The sequence below is a fragment of the Poecilia latipinna genome, unplaced genomic scaffold (genome assembly GCF_001443285.1).
Source record: "Poecilia latipinna isolate Pla-1442-1.1 unplaced genomic scaffold, P_latipinna-1.0 Scaffold1530, whole genome shotgun sequence".
NCBI classification, from domain to species: Eukaryota; Metazoa; Chordata; class Actinopteri; order Cyprinodontiformes; family Poeciliidae; genus Poecilia; species Poecilia latipinna.
The window spans coordinates 57,083-68,482 of NW_015114146.1; the positions used below are offsets into that span (position 1 = coordinate 57,083).

The following is an 11,400-nucleotide window of genomic DNA, read 5'->3' on the forward strand; positions in this document are numbered from 1 at the left end:
AATTTTTTAAGACTTTATAGTTGGTGTTCAGGTGTTCTTTTTCCAATCTTTCAAAAATACATAATTATCAAGTGATATTTTCAAATTTCTCATCCACTTTAAACATTTTTTAACTCAAAAACAAGATGGACCGCTGGATGAATGACTGACCTAGCATCCAGCCACCAGGCTTAGCACGTTTTCTGGGAGAAATCTTGTATTGGTATGTTTAAATACAGAAAAACTGTTGTTAGTAGAGCAGTCAACACTTCGACTTTAATGAAAAACATGAAACAAATAAGGTTCAAGTAATAATCTAGATGAAACTAAAAAGTATAGAACTGCTGTTCTATAAATACCAAAAGCAATCTTACTCAATTTAATAAGGTATTATAGAATGATTGACTTCTATTGTGATTGATTGAAGGTTTAACACTACTACATAAATTAGTCTAACAAAAACAAGTCCATTCTCTAATGGCCTGAAAAAAAAATAAAGCACTGGGTGTCACTGCACTTCAAGAAGATGTGTTTAAAGATTAGTACAAAATTCAAATGATCAAGTCAAAGTTCTTTGTATCTATACGTGCCACACCTCCACATAAATTTGCATGAAGCTCATAATCAACACACCCCAACCTCAGATGAATGAAAACATAATCTCTGTTCAAATAGCAACTCCAATCCCTTCAGGCAAGAAACTGACAACCGTGATTGTGCTACAATGCTAGGAAAACAAACGCAAACAATTATTACATGCAAAGCGGATCTGATGCTGCGGCCGACTGCATTTTCTCCCCAGCAGAGTTGGTTTAAAGGTCTGCTGAATGTTATGTCTGCCTGGGCTCCTCACTGCCAGATCAAACTCATGCAATTTGAGGACCTTACAGAAAGACGTGAATTTAGCTGGCTAGCTAATCCCGTGGATCAGGCCTTTGTGACCGGGGCAGGTTGGGTTCTGTTTGGTGATGGCTTAGGTCTCTGGGAGCAGTTCAAAATGATCAACTGGGTTTAAAAAGAAGCTCCACAGGGCCACCAGCAAAACCAATAAGAGCCAGGCTGAGGCTGTTATCTGGCAGTAAACTGACACTGGTAAGCTGCCACTTAAGTCTATAACACAGCACAGAGGAAAGGACTGGCCTTTCAGAGTGATGTCCTAATGAACAATGGGACCAGTTTGACTAACAATGTGCCAGAAGGAGAAAGCTATACTCGAGCTCTGTGCATCAGATTATTTTAAGCAGAAAAATCACTTTGGCAAAGTATTAAAAACATCACCTTTCAACACCTGGGAAGACAGAAAAGATCTCAAGCTAACTAAGCTGCTGCAAATAAAAGAAGTCAGTTTATTTTTATTTCAGGAAGAAAAAAATAATCAGATGTCAGTCAGATGATTCAGTAAAGGCTTAGCAGCTGTAGCATTCCTCTTAAAACATAAGCTACATTTAAGTTTGGATTTGTTTATCATTATCCAAAAGAATTAAGTCTCAACTATGAGAAATATTCTTCTCATAAATAAATGTCTCTTAACCAGAGTCATTCGTTTTATTAGAATAATTCTTTGCCTTGCAAAAACAAACAAATAAATAAATAGGTTACAAAAATCTTGTGAAACACAAATGAGTTTTAAAAAAAAATACTGTAGATATTTATATTTATTCCTCTTCCATAGACTTAAAAAAACAGAAACCACAAAGCCTAAATTTAAATTCTAAAATATATTTTAGTTCAACATTTTTAAAAACGTTGTTAAATCACCAAATTGTTTCTATGAAAAAAAATTGTATAAATAAGAGTACTCTTTGGGGAAAAAAAAATCTTCTGGTTGGCAAAATATAATTACACACCGATCATTTAAAATGTGTAATTTAAGAAAGTACCTAAACGGGTGTTAACCGGTGGTTTGTGCACTTTTCCAGCTAAACTAAGTGTTAAATAAAGCGACCATTAAGCCTTGTGACTCAATAAACAAGGCTTCCTTTAAACGAGAGGCATGGAAGCATTTTTCCGGCGTGTCTTTTAAATAGTTTGACTAGTTAGAATGTTATAATCGTACTTCCTCCAAGGTATGCAAACAACATTTATTATTTAAAACTTCATAAACAGACTGAGCCACAAAGTCAGAAAAAAAAATTCTGATTACGTCAGGCAACTTCATAGATGTCTTTCTTTTCTGTTTGTAAGGTCTGCATGGAACACGTCGGTTCACGCTGATCGGTTAAGCGCCACCGATACGCGCTGTCGGTTGATTAATCAGCGCACCGTGACGGGCCCGGAGAACCGGCGTGCCCGCTGCCGCCGCGGGCTGCTGCAGCCGCGGACTGAGGCTTCGCAGGGAGAGCGACACAACAAACTATGACATAAAAAAAAAAAATCACAAAACTGGGGTTAAATATTCATAAATGTTATGATATAAATGTTGTGATATATATGCTTATTGGCAAATTTACGTTGAAGAAAACTATTTAGAGCAAGGAAGCTTAGTAGTTAAAAATGAAACTATTTCGCTCAAAGTAGTCAAAAAAAAAAAAAAGAAAGAAAGAAATGTTCTGATCCAGATATACAGGAAGAGACAGACAGATGTGCTGACTAACCGCTTTGGTCCAGGCCTTTACATCCCGACTCATGCTGCGGTGTTCCGGAGTCAGAGAGAGACAGCGCCGGGCTGCGGGTCTCACTGTCTGTCAGCAGATTAAAATCCATCACCAGGCTCTATGCAGCAAACACACACACACACACACACACACACACACACACACACATGGAGGAGAGACATGTCATAAATAGGTTAATATTCCCAGGACACATTTAACCCGCTGTAATCCTCAAATCAGAGAGAAACTCACTTCATTGTTAAACACTTAGTACCATTTTGTTTTTTCTTTTTATTTGATTTTTTTTCTTTTTTTTTTCATGCAGTCTAACTTTTCCTATTTTGAAGGTGTGAATGATTTTGCAGCTCACTGTTTTCCAGTGTGTCTAGACATTCTAGAAATTCTGACTTTTACATACAAATCAGATAAGGCTTTACAGAAAACTCCTGTAATTACACTTTGTAGTTGTATTTGAAGTTATAGGTCACCTTAGAAACTTAGCAGAATTTCATCTACTTTTACATCTCTCAAGTGTAATAAAAGTCAGTACAGTGCATTTTATATGTGAGACTTATATATTTTTTTAACTCTTTGTGGCGCTGTTGCCATAAAATCCCGAAAATCAACACTGTCTCCATTTTGTATTTCGCTTCATCTGTCAGTAGCTTACATCATGTGTCTATTTTTTTTCTCCGTTTGCTCCATGTGTGTGGTGGTTGAGTCTTTACAAGAGGTTGACACAAGCAGCTGTAGGAAGCCCTGTCCTGTGGACTCTGTCTATTTTGGAATATGAGACGAGCCACAAAAAGGCCTCACACTGACATTTTAGTCTAATTTCATACTTGCGGGGATGAAGCATTGTCTCCCACGCCGCGGCTAATTGCCCCGTGATCAGTTAACACTTTGACAATGTTGATGGAAAGCAGAGCCATCCAGATCTGCCAAAGCCACGAGAGGTTTGGGATGCGATGCAAATAAAGCCAACGTGTTGACAGCAGTAACAGATTTACCAGAGGCATTGGCAGGCTTACGCAACTTCACAAGTCCAACTGGCAAAGCAGATGATGAAAAACCCAAAACACTAAAAATCAAAAAGGCATCTAACTGTTTGGCCTTATTTTCATTATACTTTTTTTGAATTTCCAGTGGCATCAGTATGCAAACAGAAGTAATGCCGTGTTAGTCTCTGTCTGGGCAGAGTTGGACCCTCAGCTGGTCACTGCCGGTCTCTGTGTGTGTAGACCGTATTGTTACAGATGTTACATATTTTAAGTGTGCGATTATATTTTCTGATAAACCTGTTTTGGGAAGCTGCATGCCCATATACACCTACACACACGCACACACCCCCCCACCCTGTTCATGTTTCCCTGCCATCTTTTATCTATCATGCCAGCTCTTTGTATATTTGGTTACATGAGCCTTTGTGATGATTTGTACACAAACACACAACAGCAACACACTCACTCGAGTACTCGAGTGAGGTTGAAGCAGAGGATGGGGAAACTATATCACTAATGAGCCACTTTACCTTACAGTTGACATACATCAAACTGATGAGTATGTATTGTTATACATAAAAAGAAAAGCAATGCTTAATGCTTAATTGTCATCAAGACATTAAGAGCTGAATTTACAGATAGTCTTATTTTTATCATTTCTTTTTAAATGAAAGTCAGACCAAGTAAATCATTAGATCGGTATCATGATACTGAGATCTTCTATAGAAGCTCGAAGGCCCCATCCTTAGCCTATAGACTCCAGGGTTTCCCTCAGTGTATCATAAGCCTGGTGGGCCACCAGGCTTTTCTTGTGCCCCCACCAGCATTGTTAATTTATTTATTTATTTATTTTTTAATGATTGCTTTTCTTTTTTCTTTTTTTTTAAGACTTTATAGTTGGTGTTCAGGTATTAATCTGCCAGTCTTTCAAAAATGCATAACTATCAAATGATATTTTCAAATTTCCTGTCAACTTTAAGCATTTTTGAACTCAAAAACATGACGGGTGGCTGGATGAATGAGCACCGAGCTTAGCAAGTTTTCTGGGGGAAACCCTGGACTCTATGACCATACGGCTAACACTGACAATGTCCTCTTTCTGGAGAGACATGTAATACTGTTTTCTTAGTATACCTACATTTTATTATCATATAACTGAAACTATCAAGTCTCTAAACCAGGCATGTGAAAATAATGTGAGGATGCCAATCTCCAGATCGGCTGCCTGTGGTTTTTCTTTTATTGTCCTAATAAGACACTGAGGGTAATTTCTGACTTTAAGTTTGGTTATTCATTAAAATATGAAACATCGTCAAATACATAACAATCAAAGGTGGGATGTATAATAAACTATGGAAATCCTCAAAAAAAATCCATTCAGATCCCACAGGGAAATGAAATGTTTTAATCATATTAATTTAAGATTATTCAAAGAGTTATTGTAGATGGTGATGGCGACTGGCAGGAAGGAACTCCTGTAGCGGTCTGCATTACAGCGAATTTGTAGAAGTCGCCAGCAGAAGACATTCTGCTTTTCTGCAACAGTCTCATGCAAAGAATAGCCAGGGTGGTCCATAATTTTCTTGATTTTATATCAAATCCTTCTTTGCATCATCATCTCCAGAGGTTCCACAGTCGTCCCCAGAACAGAACCAGAACATTCTGTATCAGGCTGTTGAGCCTTTTTAGATCTCTGGCTCTGATGCTGTTGCCCCAACAGATGACGGCAGAAGGGATGTGACACAACAACAGACTTGTAGACCTTCTCCAACATGCTGCCACAATGAGCGGCACAATTCTACAACTCTTTGTAAAACAGCATAGTTCTTTCACCAAATGAACTTAAGTCGGAACAGCAGAAAATGAGACGTTTCCAACATTCACCGAAAAATGTTCAATGGAAGAAAAAAAAAAAGAAAAGCGAGAAAACATTTGACCATGGTCTGGCTTAAATTTGACGTGCAGGTGGCAAAAGGTTTCCACTTGAACTCCTCCCAACTCCCACATTATGCAGATTCCAAAAAAAAACGACTTCAACCAAAGCACTGGTCCATCTTCGGACTTCTCTCTCCTGACTCTAAACTTACAAATTATTTTTAGAATGTTTAAAGTCGCTAATTTGAATGAATTTAAATTGGTTTATTTAAAGCACAAATTGTAAACAAATATCTTTATAGGTTTTTAACAAGACAGACAGATCCAATTCATACACAAATATATATATACAGGCTGATTCAGATGTAACTACATTAATTCCAATTCTAATACAATGCTGTCAGGTTTAGTTTGTTACTATCCCAATTAATCAAAAAAGTTTTCTTTAGGAGGAATCCAGGCAAACTGCATAATATCAATGGCTTTCCAGTCGTCCTGAGCAAGATTTGCTGAAGACTTTAAAGAAAAGACCATCATCTCAGATTTAAGAAAAATAGTATTCTGCTGTTGGATGGAGGTTTTTGTTGTATCATTTTGGGGGAAAGAAAGTAAGATTGCTGAATGGGAAACCACTGAAATAAGACTGAAAAAGAATGTCTAGTTCAGAGATATTTACCTTCCTGCCTCCTAATAGCAAATATATCAATTAAAATGACTCAGTGACTAATGTTTACATAACATATTAAAGAATTACTGAGAACAAGTCTTTGTCTCAATTCAGATTTTGTTCATAGTGTCTGGGGATGGAGCAGGGTTTTCTGTTTGGACTCGATTTTACTTAAAAAAAAAAAAAAAAAAGTACTGCTGTTAGAGGGGGTGTCTTTTTTTGGTGGTGTTTGGGATAGGCCTGGGGAACCGGGGCCTGGGTAACTGGTATTTCATAACTGAATAAAGAAAATCAGTCCACAGGTTTATTGTGAAACCGTGATTTTATTTCGGAACAGTGCAGAAGGACATCACAGAGGGGACTGCCCCCCTCCCCCCCCTCTCCGGCCCCTTTTAACCTAACACACTCCTCAGGAGACAACGTCATGTTTCCGAAATCGGAAGCTCTCCTCCTTCATCGGGCCCAGACAGCTGACACTGTGCAGCTCACGGCCCGTCTGTGGAGAGGAGTGCGCTTTTACAGGGCCCCGGCTATTTCCTGGGGGGCACTATATGAGGCCCTGGAAAAAACAACCTCTCTTCCCCCCACCCCCAACCTGACGCGTTTTAATTCACTCACAGCATGAGATGTGGACTGCGTGTCTAACTTTGATGTTGAGGTGCAGCGGAGGCTTTCATTTAAATACCGCCTATGATAATAACAAATAAATAGTAATGAGAAGCAGAAATCCTCTCCCTTTTTTTTTTTTCAGGAAATTGCCGGATCCATCTGGCGGCGCGGCGCATTCCGCTCGGCCCCGCACGCATTACTCTGGGAATTATTCATAAACGCGTCGAGAATTAATTCCCGGGATTAGGAGTTGATTAAGATGTGTGTCACTTTGCTGTCTGAGAACTTATTAAGGGCCTCCTCCAAGAGGCAGCAGATGGAATTCCAGACCAATGTTTGTAGATGTTAATTTCCACCCTGGTATAACATCTATTTGCATATCACTGAGGGACTGAGAGACCGAGGCAGTCCTGCGGCACAATCACCAGGAAATAATTGTCTGTTCCGGGTAATAGGAGCCCTCTGCAGTGATTAACATGGAGCTCATCCACATCTAGAATTTAAAACGATTTATCGAATTAAAAAAAACAAAACACTTATGTTGTTCATTTTGTAAGTGTAAAAACTTGAATAATTCAGCCTCAACTCATGAAGAGCATTTTTTTTTCTCCAGGGTAGCCTACACACACGATAAGGCTGTGATGATTTCTCATTTCATAATTTGGGCTCATTTTGTGAAGTAACCTATATTTTAAAACATCAATTTAATTCAGAGTAGTTTCTATTAAATTAAGCGACATTTTAAAAAGAGATCTCAGGGGCCACAGAAGACAGGAGAAATTCATGTTCAGCCTAACTGAGTTTAACGCAACTCAGTTTGGAATTCATGCGTTTATTTCTAGCAACAGGGTTTCTACAGTCAGTATACAATTAGTATTTTTGGTAATGAGATTTCAAGCCGACTAATAATAGTAGCCTACCTGGGTTTATGTCGTATTGTGCTGTCAACTGCAGCATCCCGGTCGGCCTTCACGCACACGGCAGGCTGATGACCAGTAAGGGAATATTTACATCCATCCCCTCAGGCCAAACGCTGTCATGGATTAAACAAATCTCTGTTTCATACGTCTGGATTTGCAATTGGGCCTAAAGAGACTATAAACTGAAGGTCTCCAGAACGATGCAAATTGTTAAAATAACTTGATATGTTTTATTATTATTATTATTATTATTATTATTATTATTATTATTATTATTATTATTATTATTATTACTATTATTATTACCATTATTTTTTACTCAAATTAAATTAATCAGACTACTGCTAACTAAATATCTAAATAAATAAATAAATAAATAAATAAATAAATAAATAAATAAATAAGGCTGTTATGAAACTTTAGGTTCAATGCAAACTGCGCTTTTCACATCCATTTACAGAAACGTAGAGTTATTTATTAAGGATAAGAGTAGAGAAAAATATTTATCTGACGTCAGACTGCGAGATTTAGCATATTGCAATTGTTATTGTTGGTATTATTATTATTATTATTATTATTATTATTATTATTATTATTATTATTATTGTTATTATTGCTACTAGTAATAATAATAATAATAATAATAATAATAATAATAATAATAATAATAATAATAATAATAATAATAATAATAATAATGTAGTTATTATTACTGTTAGCTAATTAAAATTATCTGATATTTTGTGCCGCGTCAATTTGTAGCATAGCATATAATAAAGGTAAGACTTAAGGTGTGTGTGTGTGTGTGTGTGTGTGTGTGTGTGTGTGTGTGTGTGTGTGTGTGTTTGTGTGTGTGTGTGTGTGTGTGTGTGTGTGTGTGTGTGTGTGTGTGTTGTCACCACAAACAACGGCAGCCTAAATGACAACGTCCGCCTCATACCAAAACATTTTTGACCATCCAAATTATTTGTTTTTCTGCGCAAATCACAACAGTTTTGCAAGGGGCACAACTTGTTAAAAAAAACAACAAAAAAAAAACATTCTGACTGCAGTATGTATTTCCAGCGGACACGAAAGCAGCTGTTGACTTTTTTTTCCCCTTTTTTGCCAACAGTGAAAACGAGAAATGACTTGGCAAACACACGCAGCCTGATGCAGACTAAACGAACTGACCGATCAGTTGAGCGAAAATAGTTGTGTCAGACACGTAAACACAAACACATGCTGATGATCAGACAAAGTGACAGACATAAAAAAAATAAAAAAAAAAGGAGGGAAAGTGCGCTTGTGTACTTACGTGAACTGCCGGTCTGGTTAAATGAATCCGTGGAAAGGCCAAAGAACTTTGCTGTGTGCTGCTGGGTTTCCTGGCCTCGGCTTCACTGGTGACATGAACAAAAAGTTCCAAGATGCGGTAAAATGTCAGGGAAAAGCGCCTGACAGCCAGCGACGTTCCTCTTCTCGTTGTTCCCTCAGTGCTGATCAACATGAAGCTGCGCAGGACTGAGGCTCGATCCTGCGATCAGAGCAGAGGGACGGAGGTGGGCGGGGGTTCACTTCATGTTAAATATTGTGTGTGGCGTACAGGTCCTACTGAAGAAGGGACAGCCTGTCTTTCTCTCTCCCTCTTCCTTGTCTTTGTCTCTCTTCGAGCTCGAGAGGTCCAGACTAACACCGCCTCCACAGTTCTTCTCTGTCCACAAGCGTCTCCCTTCCCTCTCTTCTTCTACCAACCCTTCCATTTATTCATATGGTTGGTTAAACTGGGGCCATAAATAAAATCTAAAACACAAACAAACAAACAAACAAACAAACAAAAACAACCACAGTAAATTTACCTAGCTAGGCCGCTTCATAGTCGGCTGCGAACCGCTCCAGTGACCATAACATGTGTAGTTGAGAATTAATTAATAAATGTTACATACTTACACATGGTCAAAACAACAATAAAATTAGCAGAATTTACTTAAATTTCATCATGAACTACTAAAATAGAGAAAACTGATGGATTGTACTGCTAATTTGAAGATAATTTGGTTTCCAGAGATAAATAAATACATTCACATTCACGTTGGTGCTTAAATTTCTCAGGTACAAAGCAGCATTAATTTAACATTTTATCCCTCAGTGTGCCAGACATTCTCTCTCCAACTCAACATGGGCCCCATTGATGGTGAGTTCCAATTTTAGTGAGAAAAAAAACTGATTTAGAAGGGTTTTTTTCTTAATCATAGGTAAATTATGCTTGATACTTACACAGTTCCAGTTAGAATCACACGACTAATGTCATTTGAAAATGTAGCTTATTAAACAAAATGTGTTGCATATTTCCTCAGCTAATTTCGAAGCACAACATTAACACCATTAGCTAAACAGTAGATGACAGGTGTCACAGCCCACTCATGTATTTAAAAATGCAAAACAATTTTACTTTTCAATTTATACATTTAAACAAGTATGGCTTTAGTAAAAAAAAGTGATAGATGCCATCCATCCATCCATCCATCCATCCATCCATCCATCCATCCATCCATCCATCCATCCATCCATCCATCCATCCATCCATCCATCCATCCATCCATTCTCTTCCACGTATCTGGAGTCGGGTGATGGGGTAGCAGCCTAAGTGCCTAAGTAAGGAGGCCCAGAGTTCCCTCTTCCCAGCCACTTGGGCCAGCTCCTCCAGGCACAAGTGGCTGGGCATTCTCAGGACAGCCAAGAAACATTGTCCCTCCAGTGTGTCTTTTTCCTGTGAATCCTCCCGGGTGGACGTGCCCAGAACACCTTCCCAGGGAGGCGTCCAGGAGGCATCCTAACCAGATGCCCAAGCCTCCTCAAATGGTGGCTTGGGCCACCACCTTCACGTCCACCTCACCTTCACGTCCAGAGGAGCCGTGAAGGCTCCTCTGGATGTGAAGGGGCAGCGAGAGCCCAGACCCGCTATGGAGAAAACTAATTTTGGCCGCTTGTATCCGTGACCTCATTCTTTCAGTCATGACCCAAAGTTCATGACTGAAGATAGATGAATCAAGTAGATGAGGGTAGGAACATAGAAATCTTTCTCCATGGCCTCTCCGAACTCTCGAGTGTTAGCCTCAGCAACCATTCGAGCCGCATGCCGCTTGGTCTGCTTCTGAAGTCTCACAGGCCAAAAAGGCCTGATAGGACTCCTTCTTCAGCCTGACAGCATACCTCACCAAAGGTGTCCACCAGCGCGTTTCAGGGTTGCTGCAGCAACAGGCACTGACAACTGTGCAGCCACAGCTCCAATAAGCCACCTCGACAATGGAGGCATGGAACAAGGTCCACTCATACTCAGTGTTCCCCACCTCCCCTGGAACGTGTTCAGAGTTCTCCTGGAAGTGGGAATTAAAGCTCCATCTCACCAGTAGATCCTTTTAATACGCTTGGGCCTGTCAGGTCTGACAGGGACCACCAGCACCATCTCACCACTAGTGATCAGTGGACAGTGCCGCACCTCTTTTCACCTGCATGTCCAAGACATGTGGCTGCAGATCCTCTTGTTCACTGGGGTGAACCCCAACATACAGGATCACAACCACAACAGGATCATTCAATGACAATTGTAGCCAAACATACTCCAATATTTAAAGCTGTGGACCAACATATTTTTTGTATTTACAGGCTAGTATCTTTACTAAAAAAAAAAAGAAAACGATCCCCTAAGTTGTTGATGCATTCATCAATAAGCATGACATATGAACATATTGTCAGTCTGGTTTTGACAAGTACTG

The 11,400-nt window shown here is 39.1% G+C and overlaps 1 protein-coding gene across 1 annotated transcript in view; it reads right to left on the minus strand.

Moving 5' to 3' along the window:
• The window catches only part of pitx3 (paired-like homeodomain 3), a 19,585-nt gene extending 10,406 nt beyond the window's left edge, over nt 1-9,179 (minus strand). Inside the window, exons 1-2 of the mRNA XM_015058298.1 lie at nt 8,943-9,179; nt 2,574-2,691 (exon numbers count right to left, since the gene is read on the minus strand). Coding sequence (XP_014913784.1) covers nt 2,574-2,691; nt 8,943-9,134 — 310 coding nt within the window. The 5' untranslated portion in view covers nt 9,135-9,179. The remainder of the gene's footprint in view (nt 1-2,573; nt 2,692-8,942) is intronic.
• Between the last annotated feature and the right edge of the window lie 2,221 nt (nt 9,180-11,400).